The sequence below is a fragment of the Drosophila ananassae genome, chromosome 2L (genome assembly GCF_017639315.1).
Source record: "Drosophila ananassae strain 14024-0371.13 chromosome 2L, ASM1763931v2, whole genome shotgun sequence".
Lineage (NCBI taxonomy): Eukaryota > Metazoa > Arthropoda > Insecta > Diptera > Drosophilidae > Drosophila > Drosophila ananassae.
Genome location: NC_057927.1, coordinates 24,547,136 through 24,561,305, shown reverse-complemented (window position 1 = coordinate 24,561,305; position 14,170 = coordinate 24,547,136). Strand labels below are relative to the sequence as shown.

Genomic DNA, 14,170 nt, shown 5'->3' with positions numbered 1-14,170 from the left:
TTCTAAATATTGGTGAAAACCATAAACATGTACATAATCTAAATAAATCAGTGCTTATTTCGCCAAAAGAAATCTAACAGATTCAACAAAATATATAAATCATGGTTTCTTGCCCGCTGCAACTGATCACGTTATGGGGATAAACTAGACAACAATAAAGCGCATAGACACGAAGATAATGAGACACAAGCTCCTTTATAGAGCTGCCCGATTTGGTTTTTGGTGGGGTTAGCAAGGTACTCCGCTTCAATTAGCTGGAAAAAATAAAATCAGGTTTCAGTAAAAATGTTTTTGTTATGTTTGAATTAAAGCACTCACCACCAGGAGAAAAAGGGACTCTTATTCTGGAAGCGCTGCGTAAATGAAAAGAATCGATTGCCGCTAGACCTGTCAAATAATAAATAATTAGCTGAGTATATTCTGAAATCAGTGTAACTTCTAATCAATACATACCGCTCCACAATTACGGCCGGCATTTGGACCAGCTGCACCGGGGACTTGCCATCCCGCAGTGCTTGTGTGAGGTTGAGGATCTGACCACGCATTACAGACATTTGACGCTCGAATAGGCGTTTGTCGAAGCCGCGATCCTGCTGAAATAGATATAATAGATCCGTGCAAATTTCTTCAACGAAATTCATATCCGAAAGTTGCGGCAAAACGTGCTTCTTTATATCCTCACTAAATGGAATTTTCGCCTGCGGAAGCCAGGCCCAGTGATACGGATATGCTCGCCATGAGTCTGGATGCTTAAAAGGGAACGCCAAGCCGTTATCGATGGCAGCTATCCGAATGAAGGCCGAGTTCACTACGTTCCAGGCGGGATCTAATTTGGAGGGTTCATCTTCGCTGCTGGTTACGCTGCTGCTATCCTTTTCGGTTCCCACTCCCTTGTTTTTCCTTTCGACTTGAGATTGCGGGTCTGATTGGTTTTCCCCTGAACCTATAGGATGACCCGGCATCTTTGGATTCACCACTCCACGCATTGACTTGCCCCCTGTGCCTTCCACCTTGGCTGAAATCTTGGGTGCTACATATTTAATCAGCCAGTTATCGTTTCCCCTATCTGTGTTGCGGATAATATAGTCCAGGACAACCAGGCGCTCGAATTGTAATTGAAAGGCTGTATTCACTGACTCTGGGAGTGGTTCGCTTTCGAAACGTCTCAGCCAATAGTCCGCATCTTTGTATCCTTCCACAAACGTTTGAAAGGATCCGGTCTGCAACAAATCGATAGGCATTTAGGCATTTATCTGATGATTGTAGGTCGAAAAAAATGATACCTTTAGGGGTAAGCTCATTCGATTGAAGTGCGCTGAAGGATAGTGTTCCTTTATACGCTTCTTCAGCTTGGCTTTCTGGCGATCGATGCGGGCGTAGTTGAAGCTCTCTGCCACCAGTCGCACCACTCGCGTCTTTGGCACTACATTTAAATTGAGCTTGCGATCCACCAAGCTCGCCCCTGCTTCGGAAAGGTACCTGTACATAATTTAAAGATTGTATTCATCGCAGGGTTTAAATAATTTAATAATATATTACCCTTGATTTGGAATCAGACAGGCGCGGCCAAAGCAACAGGGGCAGCACAGTTTGTGCATCCATTTGGTCCATTTTGGATTAAGTCTGCCGTAGGGTTCCTCATCTTTCGGCTTGAAAACGGCCAAGCAATGCTAAATTAGGGAACATGGGTTAGTTACATCAATTGAGGTCTAGCATATATTTAAGCTTAAGCTAGGCTGTCTCAGGAACAAACCAAAAGTCCTGCAAGCTGGCTTCAGTGCACGACTTCCCCGATTGCCTGAATCTTTATGTGTGCGCTGCCCAACAGAGCAAAAAATAATAAAATGGAGGGCCAGGGCTCTCTGCCCCCCACTTAATCAACGCGCAACCATAATTCAATTCAAGGTCCATGAAATCCAATTCAACTTACGTTTGAGGTATCCTTGACGAAATAGGAACCACTACTACCCTGATAAATACGCTCTGGCAGCACACCCTGCTCGATGGCTCCTTCCGCCTTGGCCACCATTTCCGAAAAGAGTGGATCATCTGAAAACCATAAAGATTGTAAAAACCAAAATAATTAAATATATATATTAAATAAATTCACTAAAATACTTATATAGTTTGTGCGAAGAATAAAAATTCGCATGACTTAAAGACCGTTTCTCGAGGCAGACTAAGAGATTCTCATTCGGATTGGTTTCTTTCGCTTTAAAATTACCTACATTCTGTATTATTTATTAATTCACCCATGGATAGCCAAGTAAGTGACTTTAATGAGTCGTTTTAGCGTGCCAGCTGTCGGTTAAAAATAGACAAAATGAACATGATGAAGGAAAAGCATATGGCTAGTGCCCACTATACTTAGCTCAACCTTCAAGCCTATGAGTGAATGGGTTTCGGATTTGTACAATATATGTACTAATTCTTTTTCATTTTCACTGCCAACCATATAAAATCAATGTTTGTTCCAGAACGAACCAAATTGTGCAATGAAGCATAATAAACTACCCAAATGTACCTATGAAGTCAAAGTTATCGTTAAACTCGGTCTGGTAATCCTGGAAAATGGTAAACACCTCCTGAACTATGTTCTCCCGACTGCAGTTCGACAAACGCGACATGAAGGCAGTTGGTAATTAAACTACTTGAAGTGTTCAAGAGTCGCCCAGGTGGGACGGCTGTTTTGGGTGCTGATAATGCAGAAGCAGGTCGCAATTAGCATAACCAAAGCGTTTCGATAAGGGCCACTCACACAGGTTTTTCAACGGACAGTTGGCGCATTGGCAGCGAGGACGCGTTATTCTGACGGTGACTGTGTCATTCGAGTCACGCGCCATTGACGGCGAATTCACCAAGAGTGGCGGCTCCTCCGTTTCCGACTCGAGAAAGTCCTTCTCCTCCACCTGGCACTTGCCCTCACAGCAGTGGCAGGCATACGGAACCGAGTCCGACTCCACCGAGCTGCGGCTTTGCATCGCATTGTGACTGGTCGTAGGTAGATCTTGGACTTTCTGGATCTTATTGTCCAGGGATGGAGGCTCGTGAGTTGGCTTTGGGGATTGTTCAAGAGTTGGCTTGGCCATCGCTGTATCGCTATGTCCAGTCGGCAACGGTTGCCAGCAGAACAAGGTCCATCTTTAAAAACACGCAATTTGCTTCGCTTGGAATTTGGATGCTGGTGCACCAACATTAATATTTTCTAATTTTTGTTTGTTTTTTGCAACCGTAAGGGCGCAGGCTAGTCGGAAATATTTTGAAAAATAGGGCAGAGACGACATGGTTGATATCAAGAGATTAACAGTGAGCTAGCATTATATTTATAACTGGGTAGTAAAATTCAAATACGTCTGTTAACCTTATCTACAAAATAGTAGATGGGGCGAGTCATTAACCGAAAAGAGAATACTCTTTAGATAGTTATAATTATATTCACTAACAAAATTAGCATCTCGAGCTTGTATCTCCACGTAATAAGTGGTTGAAAAACGAAATGCAATCAGATGACCGAGGATTACTCATCACAAAATTAATTTCGATTGAGGTGAGTCAGTTATGTGATGTAAATATTTTGATTATTTTTAACATTTTGAAAGAAAAACTTTCAAAAACCTATTACACTTTTTTATAATTCTATAAACTATATTCAAGACAGAAAAACCACATTCCCATTTAAGCGCCAGAACCGATAAGCTTATGTGAGTAAGCTCTTTGTCAAAGAAATATGCAGTAAATAATAAAACCCCGTACATTAATCCAATTGTTGAGCGGAGAATCACTTCATTTTTGTAAAAATAAAATGGAACAATTCTAATTGAAGCCGCGACAAGGAGTCACAAGCATAGTCACCTAATCAAGTTTGTATGAAGGATGAATGCGAAATGGATGGGGGAAAACTCAGAGATGGAAGCCCCACAGATGGCAACTTGTACGACTTCAGAGACTTTTCCGCCCCTTTTTTCTGCAGATTGTGATGCACACTCACCTCCGAACGTGTTCGAAACGGGAGCCACATGATCGTGGCCGCGTCCCAGGCCGCCAAGCAGATCGCTAATACGGCTGCCGTGGCTGGTACTGCCCAGAAGTGGTTGCGACTCCCGATTATCGCTGCCAGCGTCTGTGGACATGCCCTCAAAGTCGATTTCTGGCACTAAACAAATGTCGTCGGCCTCGTCGTGCGGGTGACGGATGTGCGATGCGTTTTTTAGAGGCGATGCAGCCGTCGATGTTGTCGCTTTAACGTTTGCGATGTGACTAACCACCTGTGGCTGCTGTTGGTCGCCCTTTTTTAACAGAACTACCTCCTCGCAGTCGCTGCCATCGTCGTCGTCGTCTGTGTTCGTAATGTCATCATGTAGGAGTACCAATCGATCCAGCTGTGGTGTCTGATGCCCAGCATCCCCTCCAGCGTCTTCAGCGTGAGGCAGCCCATTGGTTTTCCTTTGGTTAACCACCAATACGTCTTCCTCATCATCCTCCTCCTCGTCATCATCGTCCATTGACAAGAGCAGGGGCTGGCGACTCTTTTTAACCCGCCTCTTTTGCTTGCGTTTTCCAATTCCAATCGTGTTTATCTGTTAGGAAAACCGTATGGTGGTTATATGTGGCATTTGAATAAGAGGATCTACACACTCACCTCCACTTTCGTGGTCATTTGGTTAGAGCTCGAATCGAAGCCATTGAGGAGCGGAGCTAACGGCGGCGCTTGCTCCTTGACAAAGTCTCCGATGAGATCCACCTCATCCTCGAGCTGCAGCAGCGGGGGATCTTCTTGATCCTGATCCCGTGCGCTGCTCATGGCCAAAGTGGATCGCAGGCACGTGTGGCTTGTTGGTTTCTGGATGTGTGAGTATGTGTGGTGTAGCCTGGGAGTGGGTTCCCTAGCTGGTTTTGTTGCTGTGGCTTTCTTCTGCTTCTTCTTGCGCTGCCGTCGTTTGTCACTTTTTGGGCGTCGCTGTTATCTGTTATCTGCGCTTGCCTTTGTTCCACCGCCCCGCTCGCATGTTCTTTGACAATATGCTTCTATTATTCGGCTGTAATTCAATATTTCATTACTTGTTAATTGTTTCAATTTTGTTTTTGTATTCGCATGGCAATTATTGATTTTTGATTCGGGCACTTTGCTACTGCCATCTTTCAATACGTTTCAAATAAATTGTACAACTGTGTCAGAGATTCTATTGCGAATGGATATAAAACAAACAAGTCTACTCACCAGCTACTCCACGCCAATAACAACTGAATTACGCGTCCGAATTAGATTTTCGCCAAGAACACGACGAAGCAAAAATTCGTTGGCTTGACAAACAAACAGCTGACGAATAGAATTCGCGGCCCTGTCCACTTACGGGTTCTTGGCGGCCAACCAAGTGGCAGTACTCATTGCTCATATAAGAACTTTAACCCTTATGCGTGGAATGTTCTTCATTATCATATCATAATAATATATCCTAGTGAGTTTTGTTGAACGATTTTATAGGGTACGGATTGTTTGGATTGAAACGTTTTTTGTAATTCTATTTATATGAAGGCCCCCATTCATTTCTCAACATATAATTCGTGCATATGTAATATTTAAATTATATTTTAAAAATAAACAATAAGGAGTAGTTTCAAGTCTACTTTATTCTTAACAATGTATGAAGTGTGTTACAATAATTATTGCAGCACCGGACTCTGCCGTAGCTTAGCGATCCATCCAAGAACTTCTCCCAGCTGCCGTTGAAGGTTTGTGCTCTCTGCCACCAGCTCGATGCAATCCTTAAATTTAGTTGCAGCATTCCGTAAACTCATCGGTGGTAAAACTCTATAAAAAAGGTTCATAAGTGACTTATCAACTTGACCCATTTTGCGTGATATCTTTACTTACGAGAACCAATTAAGGGGCTCCACGAAGCCGTTGTTCTTGTCCACTGCCTGTCGCTGCACGCTAATCCCGTTTCCGTCCGCCGAGTCCACTATACGGCACAGGGCATTAAACTCGGAGCTATTCTCCGTGGGTATCTGCGCCGTGGAGACGGAGTTACTGCCTCCGTGTTGAAATCTAGTCCGAGCCAGCAGAATAGCTCCACTAGCGTTGGACCTTTCCAGGTTAACGCGACATTGGGTGTGCTCTTCAATCAGGTGAAACATGTCTAGGTACAATGCATCCAGTAGCTGTCCTGCAGCCTCCTTTTCACTCTTTCCGGCAGTCATTTGGACTCTATTTTTATTTACTCCCACAACTCAGCACAGGAAAAATTTTAATCATATGATGTCCCAACAACAAAATCTACCACAGCGAGTGGACATTTCCGATGACCTGGAAGCAAGAGTTATCGAGTCCTCCCCATCTCCAGGTATTTAAAATCAGCTGAGCGCGTAGAGTATGAAAACTTTGTAAAATGTAGTGTTTTGTCGCGTGGACAAGTATAGTATGTTATGACAAAGCACAGTTGCCGCCACGATCATGCTTAATTAACAGGTAAACTTACCAAGCCTTTTCAATGGCCACAATACTCATTGAAACCGTTTAAGCAAATCGGCAAACAGCTGTCGCATCATCATTGTTGTTGTTTGCCAAGAAGAGCGCGAGAGGGAGGGTTTTTCACTGTTTGGTTTTTGGTTTTACGATGCTGTCGCCAGATTAGAGAAAGTTTATAAAAACCCTAGCAATTAGCATTCCCGAGCCAGTTCAAATCGCGGCACACTCGGTCCAAGCAGCTTTCGGATTTGTCAACAAGTGGACACCACTGCAAATAAATCCAAAGTCGATTCATAGTATCGTAGGGGATCTCCAGATAATGCTTGACGAGAGCTATCCATCGGATTTACGTATCCGCCACCGCAGTAACGGCAGCATTAACAGTGGGGAGGCTAAACAACAGGTGCGCCTGATCAGTCAGTTAATATTATTTATGGTGGCAACTAATAGAACTCTGCGCGTCGGACCATTGCATCCATATATTACGTCTGTTTGGGTTAACACGTAACCGTGCTTTTGATGACAAACATTGACGCGAAGTAACGCCAAGTGTGTACCTTATCGCGGAAATCGGATGGTTTCGAACAATTTATTTCTCTCTTTCGCCATTGATTATTTGAATCTTACATGGCTACTATACAATCTATCTTACATGCTACTTAAGAAATGCCTAACCAATGAGACCCTAAACGCTTGTTTATCTGAGCCCCACTTAGTTCGGAGGCTAGGCGGCAAAGTATTAAAAAATGATAATGCTCTATCAATAGGCTCATTCAAAAGGTAATTGGCCCTACGACAAGCAATCCGAAAGGGAGCAAACGAGCGAAGATCCCTCTGGGGCACATTGAAGTTTATAAGCTCCAATAACATGGGGCAATCAATGCTGCTAATTACTAAGTTATTAATGAAAGTTAAAGCTGCCACAGTGCGCCGATCCTCAAGTGTACATATGTGGAGGAGAAGGCACCGGCTGTGATATGAGGGTAGAGGATCCACAAACCTTAAAGGGAGAAGTGCAAATTTTAAAAATTTTTTCTGCAACCGCTCAACTCTATTTGAACTTATTTTATTTGCGGGGCTCCAAATAATAGAGGCATATTCCAGCCTCGACCGGACGAATGCGGCGTAAACACTAAGCTTCGCGTACGGGCTCTTGAATTGGTCTGTGTGCCGCTTCACAAAACCCAACATGGCATACGCCTTAGGCATTATAAAGTCTAAATGGCTGGAAAATTTAAAATTTGAGTCGAAAAGGACGCCAAGATCAACCACCTCCTCCTTGAGCTGCAGGTCATGGTTGCCAATTGCATAGGAGGTACATAAGTCTAGCGCCCTCTTACTGTAACGAATGAAATGACATTTAGCTAAATTTAGAGGAAGGAGATTGAGGGCGCACCAAGAAGAGACTCGGCGCAAATCATCCTGCAGTAGATAGCTATCCCTAATGCAGCTAATGGCCTTAAACACTTTAAGGTCATCCGCGTATAACAAAAAGTCCGAATAAAGAAAGCAAGAGGAGATGTCGTTGATGAAAATGATGAATAGGAGCGGCCCCAAAGAACTACCTTGCGGGAGGCCAGATGAGGCAATAAAGGGACTCGAGGTGGCATCACCAATGGGAACGTGGCATGGTCGGTCTGCCAAATAAGACTCCAACCAACTTAACATGGAGGAGTGAACACCTAATCTGAACAATTTAGCAAGTAGGGCTGCATGGCAAACTTTATCAAAGGCTTTAGAGAAGTCCGTATAAACGGCATCAACCTGACATCGGCGTTCAAAGGCTTCCAGGCAATGCTTAGAGAAAACCACTAAGTTGGTTGTGGTGGATCGCCCAGGCAGGAATCCATGTTGATTGTAAGAAATAAAGTTACGAATCAAAAAAGTTAGCTTTTTGGTGACAATACGCTCAAGTAACTTGGCAATATTACATATCTTGGCGATAGGCCTATAGTTAGTGACGTCTGCCCTGCTGCCACCTTTATGAATGGGCGAGATCGAGGTTATTTTCCATCGTGAAGCAAACTTACCCGAAGATAATGATAAAGTGAACAGAAGTTGCAGAGGTGTGGTTAAGGATGCAATACACTTCCTAATGAAGAATGGGGAGATACCATCTAAATCAGGTGTATGCGACTCATTAAAATGACTAGAGGCCTCAACAATGTCACAATCTAGAATGTCCAAGCATCCAACCTCAAGAAAAGGCAAAATTTTTTGAAGTACCTCCCGCTCATCCCAAGAGACCTTCGGCTCAAGGTTTGAGGCAAAATATTTCGCAAAAAGCTCAGAAATGCCCTTATCGGAGTTAGCTGCCAGACCACCATAAGACATGGCAGAAGGTATATCAGAGGATGATTTTTTCCCATTCACAAACCGCCAAAACGCTTTAGGGTTGGATATGAGGCTCGCTTCAACATCAGTAATATATTGGTTGTATAGAAATTTATTAAGGAATTCAAACTCCCGCTTATATTGCCGGTACAACTCACCAGCCATTAGTTCCCCTGTCTTTAGAAATCGCTTATAAAATTTATCCCTTCTATTCTTTAAGTTTTTTAGACCCTCAGTATACCAAGGCAGCTTGAACGACCTTCGAACCCTAACGGAGGCATTATTGTCGATAATATTGAAAAGAGCAATCAGAAACCTAGTATAACAATCATCAATCGTGCCATCCGAAAAAAGGGAAACCCAATCAAAACTTACAATAGCGTTATTAATAAGTGAAAGGTTAGACTCATTAAAGTGATAATAAGAAATAGGTGAGGGGGAAGGCAAAAAACTATAAAATTCGATGTGTATCAACAATGGCTTATGGTGCATATCACACGGACTTAATGGTACATTACAAATTTCTACTTTACTATGAACTACATTACTTAAAAATATCAGATCCAGAATTTTCGATAAATCGTTATAAATATTATTTGCACGTTAGTACCATGTGTAGTGATTAGGAGGGGCTAGTCGCCAAGTAAATGCTCTTCAATCAATATTGTAATAATTTTTAAATATATACATATTTTGTAATCTTTATCTAATAGACATCTAATAATTTAAAAATGTATATTCCTATTCTCTTATTAATTTTTTAACATTTTTAAACAATTTAGAAGTAAACCAACCCTGCGTATTAGTAATAAACATAGATAAAATATAAATGAATAGAAAATTAAAATTTATCGTGTACAAATAAAGGCCACTCCAAGGATTTGTTTGATACATGTAGTATTTTATATAATACTACTTTAAATTCGTTATCTTTGATACTTGTAGACTCGATAATTCTGCCAAAGCAGTCAGAACGGTGATTCAGTATTCCCGGAAGTATTAAAAGGCTAAAGATTTGTTATATTTGTTTATCTGGTAATCGTAGTCAAAAAAGCTTTTATTTTAACATTATGTGCAACGCTTAATGACTCGGTTGTTTGCTTATCTCTTTAATAATTCAGGTAACAAGTACCCTACACCACCAGATAGACGACAAACCCCAGTGCGGCAGCAAAATGTCTAGCAGAAAGGAAGGTCAAGAAACAAGCTCCGGCAAACGCACCCTCAGCGAGAGTTCTGCTGAGGATATTACACGTACCGAAAGGGAAATGTGGCGCAACGAGCTTTCTATGAATTCCGAGAGCAACTCCGCACAGCCCGAGAATCGTAAGGAACAGATTTCCAGCTCCAATCACCCAAATAGGAGACTAAGTGACGCAGTGGATGTTGTGCTTCGAATTTTTCTCGTCATCACTTTCTTGTAAGTTTTATAAGAAATGAAAAAAAAAGTATATTTTTACTGATATTACTCATTTTTAAAGCAAGCTGGAAACAATGGCGGCTTTCAAGAGGGAAATTCATCAAGAAGAACTGTGGCTGTACAAAAATCCCCGGCGACCGGATTTTGTTAAAGGAGGAGAGCTTCTTTTTTGGGTGATTGTGGCTCCTTTTTTAGTTACCCTGCTCTTCTATGGATTTACCAAAGACAGGCGGGACTTTAGAGCTGCAAGTTGGGCCTGGACACTGGCGTTGTGCATGAACGTCATCCCAACAAGCTTACTTAAAATAACAGTTGGCCGACCCAGGCCGGACTACTTCTATCGCTGTTTTCCAGATGGGGTGATGGTGCTAAATAACCATACAGAAATGGGATGGGATGCTTCAATCCTTGACTTTAATTGTACAGGGATTCCCAGTGAGATAAACGAGGGCAGAAAGAGCTTTCCCAGCGGACATTCGTCGTGTAAGTATATGATATACATATATACGTGTAAGTATGGGATAAAGGAATGATAATGTGAATTAATTTAATTTTCATAAATCTTCCTAGTCGCCTTTGCCAGTTTTGGATTCATTGCGTATTATGTGGGCGCCAAGCTGCACGCCTTTGATGCGCGGGGACGCGGACACACCTGGAGGCTTTGCCTTTCAGTGATTCCTTTAATGATTGCATTGATGGTTGCCGTCAGCCGCACCTGCGATTATCATCACCACTGGCAAGATGTCACATTTGGCGGCATTATTGGCCTTTTTGCGGGATATGTGAGCTATAGGCAATACTACCCATCCATCTTTGGGCCAGACGCTGGTAAACCGTTGGTTCGGTGGCCCAGTAACAGAAAAAATGAATACCAACGACTAAAACCAAGTGAGGAGGACGAAGAGCAGGTTAACGGAGGCATCGAGGTGCGAAGACCACTGCTTGAGAATAAAGAACAATCCAAATGGTACTAAAAGCTTTACGTATTATGTAGTCAATAACCGCGTTCCATTTACTATCCTATTAGCTTAACAAGTCATCGCCGTTGAAGCTGTATTTTCAATTTAAAAATGGTTAAACAAGTTGTTGCACAGCTGCGCTGCGCTTAGGGTCAACTCTTTTCGGTTAGGGTTAGTCAGTAGATACTTCAATAAAAATCGCATCATGTCAATTGCTAAAAGTAATTTTATTGCTCATCTTTGGCAGCAAGTTCCAAAAAAAATTTGCTACATCAAAGCGACCGAAACTAGCCTAAACAATTAGATGTACAGACGTACGACGTACTCCAAATTCAGTTCATCGAATTAAATGCCTGCAGCAGTACCTGCTTTTCGCGTTCCTTCTTCTTGACCACATCCAAACTCCTCTGGCGCCAGGTGCTCTTGCGCAGTTTAATGGGACGGCTGCCCACATAGCGCCCGTCCATTTCCTTCATGGCCCGAATGAAGTCGGCCGGCTCCCGAAAGCTGACAAAGCCAAATCCTTTGCTTTTCCCTGTCCGCTTGTCGCGGACCACTCTTGCTCGTTGGAATGAGGGAAACTTATTAAAGGTACGAGTAAGAACCTCGTCATTAACATCGTTTCCGAGATCGCCACAGAAAATTCTGAAGTCATCATCGGGCCAATCGGCTAGTGAAGAATCCTCCCAGACACTACCTCCTGCAATCCGCACAGTTTTGCGGTCTTTCTTTTTACGTTCCGTAGCCTGAAACGATTGCAGCGCGGAGGAAGCTCGGGCAGCCTTGATGGCCTCCTCGGCGATAGGATTTGGACCCGACTTCTCCGCTTTGAGTTTCTTTAGCTTTTGCGTAACATCAAACTGTACCGCATTGATATCAATCGACGGTGCGGTAGCCACAGTAGGCACGTGGACAGACTGACGACACTGGTACAGTTTTGGAGCACTGCTGAGGACCACAGGTGTGGCGGTCAAAGGTTTGCTGGGTGCGGAATTTGATGAGGAAGATCCGCCGGAAGTGCCAGTAGGAACGAAAGTTGACATAAATGTAGGTGGTGGTGGAATCGGTGGCGGCGGCACTGTCAATCTGGTCCCGCTTCCTGACGGTTGGTGTTGCTGCAGCTTCTGCTGTACATTGTTAAAGGTGTTGGCGGCGATGATTGGACGCACCTGGTTGGGCACGAAAAGATTACGAGCAGGAGGCTTTGATATCTCCGCCTCAAAGCGGGACAACTCGTCCTCGATATTTCGACGTTTTGTGCCCATCGATGTTTTTTTTAAGGATGCTCAAATAAAACAAATTTTCACAAGAAATGCACAGCTGTTGCTTAGAGATGAGTAAGAAAGAAAAAAGATATCGATATTTATCGCTGTGAACTGATTATATTAAATAATAAACTGTTCATTTAAAAATATTAAACTTTTTTTCGAATTTCTTTTAAAATTATTTTTAATTTAAAAATCATCATTTTACGAGTTGGGTTTAGAGTTTGGAATAAATCATAATGCAAAGTGCAATCTTTTCGTTTCCGTTTGAAAAACCATAAATAAGAAACTAATCCCTGTCGATCTGCATCAAAGGACCCTTAAAATTAAATTTTGGCTCCATTTTTGGGCCAAATTATGATGGTACCCCTTGGAAAACGCACTTTTCGGTAAATATCTGAAATACTTTTAATCGTATTTAAAAACGGATTACCATTTATGAATCAGGGAACTAAACCGAGTGGATCTGCATCAATGGAGGCTTTAATTTCCTAAAATTAAATTTTGGCCCCAATTTTGGCCAAAATCATGATGGTATCCCTTGGAAAAGTACGATTGTCGCTTTCGTCACAGTTTTTGTCATTCAAAAATATGTAAAAAGAAGTACCATTCATGGGAACTAATCCTCGTAGATCCGCATCGAAAGTCTGGCCAAAATCATGATGGTACCCCTTGGAAAAAAGCGATCGGCGCGTTTCTCTCACTTTTTCGAATATTTCACTATTTCTCAACCGATCTGGAAGTAGAAAATAATATTTTGGGATCAGGACGTTAATAACCTTCAATCTCCACCAAAATATCTTTGATATCCTGGAACAAAAATCATCCCAATATTCAATACTAAATACATTTAATTTTGTTTGATTTCAAGGATAAACCGTCCTTTGATGCAGTTCGAATGACCATAAAGACCTGACTCCGATATTCCTTTCCAAAATCGGTTATTGATTGCCCTAGATATAAGCTAAGAAGCTAATAAAAAAACATTGTTTGGCCAACAACATTTTTTCCACGGTGTTAACTTGGCCAATACCAATAATTTTTAGACAGGCAGGTGGAGACTCTTTTTGCGAATTTTTCGAGCCATCCCAATCCGGGATTGGATGCGAAATTCCCGAGATATTCACAAAAAACATGTTCAAAAATCTAAATCGACCTACTGGCCATTCCTGTTCGCCTAGTACTTCGGGGCTGGTAGCGCCCGAAAATTGAAAAATTTCCAGCCACTTTAGACCGTGACGTCTTGGCTGAAGAATCCACTTATGTTCCACACAGGATCCACATTTCGATCCGTTACATTTGAATTCAAATTCAAAAATAGATCCCGCCCGCGCCTACCCGGGCGTTTTCAAATTTTCAAATTCAAAAATAGTTGCCCGCACTCGCGAAATGTAAATATCAACCGGTAAACAGGTGACTTTAAGCGGTTAACCGGTTCAGCCAAGACACAACCCAGTATAGCCAAGACACCACCAAGTGGTGACGTAACGGATCGCAGCCTATTCCGTGACGTCACTGACCAGGCTCGGAGTACTAGGCGAACAGAAATGGCCAATAGGTGGATTCTATTTTCTAAAACAGTTGTTTGTGAATATCTCGGCCATTTCGCTTCCAATCCAGGATCGTGATAGGTCATAAAATGCGCAAAAATAAGGCGCATCGAGTGGCAAACACAATCTGGTATTAGCCAAGTTAACACCGAGGGGAAGTTAAAATTGGACGAAAA

General features: G+C 42.5%; 4 protein-coding genes across 7 annotated transcripts; 1 reads left to right on the top strand and 3 right to left on the bottom strand.

Annotated features, from left to right (window-relative positions):
- Window positions 1–34: 34 nt before the first annotated feature.
- Window positions 35–5,351, bottom strand: LOC6494512 (phosphatidylinositol 4-kinase type 2-beta). Of its 3 annotated transcripts, XM_001965880.4 has the most exons (9): window positions 5,219–5,351; window positions 4,640–5,036; window positions 3,989–4,577; window positions 1,931–2,049; window positions 1,540–1,670; window positions 1,284–1,479; window positions 454–1,220; window positions 319–387; window positions 35–254 (listed from the first exon to the last, which is right to left on the bottom strand). In XM_001965880.4, exons 2-9 carry the CDS (start codon window positions 4,799–4,801, stop codon window positions 251–253), a joined length of 2,037 nt encoding a protein of 678 aa, XP_001965916.2. In that variant the 5' UTR covers window positions 4,802–5,036; window positions 5,219–5,351; the 3' UTR covers window positions 35–250. The 3 variants fall into 3 exon arrangements, with proteins under 3 accessions (XP_001965916.2, XP_014760083.1, XP_044571231.1); XM_014904597.3 differs by lacking the exons at window positions 3,989–4,577; window positions 4,640–5,036; window positions 5,219–5,351 and adding an exon at window positions 2,759–3,265; XM_044715296.1 differs by lacking the exons at window positions 3,989–4,577; window positions 4,640–5,036; window positions 5,219–5,351 and adding an exon at window positions 2,119–2,167.
- A 259-nt stretch (window positions 5,352–5,610) lies between these two features.
- On the bottom strand, window positions 5,611–6,298 carry LOC6494501. Its single transcript, XM_001965879.4, has 2 exons — window positions 5,873–6,298; window positions 5,611–5,809 (listed from the first exon to the last, which is right to left on the bottom strand). Exons 1-2 carry the CDS (start codon window positions 6,196–6,198, stop codon window positions 5,662–5,664), a joined length of 474 nt encoding a protein of 157 aa, XP_001965915.1. The 5' UTR covers window positions 6,199–6,298; the 3' UTR covers window positions 5,611–5,661.
- A 35-nt stretch (window positions 6,299–6,333) lies between these two features.
- Window positions 6,334–11,391, top strand: LOC6494469 (phospholipid phosphatase 5). Of its 2 annotated transcripts, none has more exons than XM_014904596.3 (4): window positions 6,334–6,466; window positions 9,922–10,220; window positions 10,282–10,703; window positions 10,791–11,391. In XM_014904596.3, the coding sequence occupies exons 2-4, from the start codon at window positions 9,976–9,978 to the stop codon at window positions 11,192–11,194; spliced, it is 1,071 nt and encodes a 356-aa protein (XP_014760082.1). In that variant the 5' UTR covers window positions 6,334–6,466; window positions 9,922–9,975; the 3' UTR covers window positions 11,195–11,391. The 2 variants fall into 2 exon arrangements, with proteins under 2 accessions (XP_014760082.1, XP_014760081.1); XM_014904595.3 differs by lacking the exon at window positions 6,334–6,466 and adding an exon at window positions 6,591–6,869.
- On the bottom strand, window positions 11,388–12,545 carry LOC6494490 (RNA-binding protein 42). The gene has a single exon (XM_001965877.3). It carries the CDS (start codon window positions 12,442–12,444, stop codon window positions 11,512–11,514), a length of 933 nt encoding a protein of 310 aa, XP_001965913.1. The 5' UTR covers window positions 12,445–12,545; the 3' UTR covers window positions 11,388–11,511.
- Window positions 12,546–14,170: the final 1,625 nt, after the last annotated feature.

What these genes read in the sequence shown, in the direction of transcription:
- LOC6494512 (XM_001965880.4), bottom strand. Translation starts at nt 4,801, where the DNA reads ATGAGCAGCGCACGGGATCAGGATCAAGAAGATCCCCCGCTGCTGCAG. An exon ending in TGTCTGATTCCAAATCAAGG is followed by an intron (nt 1,480 to 1,539) that starts GTAATATATTAT and finishes AATTATGTACAG; the next exon opens with GTACCTTTCCGAAGCAGGGG. An exon ending in GAATGAGCTTACCCCTAAAG is followed by an intron (nt 1,221 to 1,283) that starts GTATCATTTTTT and finishes GATTTGTTGCAG; the next exon opens with ACCGGATCCTTTCAAACGTT.
- LOC6494501 (XM_001965879.4), bottom strand. Translation starts at nt 6,198, where the DNA reads ATGACTGCCGGAAAGAGTGAAAAGGAGGCTGCAGGACAGCTACTGGAT. An exon ending in GAGCCCCTTAATTGGTTCTC is followed by an intron (nt 5,810 to 5,872) that starts GTAAGTAAAGAT and finishes CCTTTTTTATAG; the next exon opens with AGTTTTACCACCGATGAGTT.
- LOC6494469 (XM_014904595.3), top strand. Translation starts at nt 6,786, where the DNA reads ATGCTTGACGAGAGCTATCCATCGGATTTACGTATCCGCCACCGCAGT. An exon ending in GTGGGGAGGCTAAACAACAG is followed by an intron (nt 6,870 to 9,921) that starts GTGCGCCTGATC and finishes TTAATAATTCAG; the next exon opens with GTAACAAGTACCCTACACCA. An exon ending in TTTCTCGTCATCACTTTCTT is followed by an intron (nt 10,221 to 10,281) that starts GTAAGTTTTATA and finishes TCATTTTTAAAG; the next exon opens with CAAGCTGGAAACAATGGCGG.
- LOC6494490 (XM_001965877.3), bottom strand. Translation starts at nt 12,444, where the DNA reads ATGGGCACAAAACGTCGAAATATCGAGGACGAGTTGTCCCGCTTTGAG.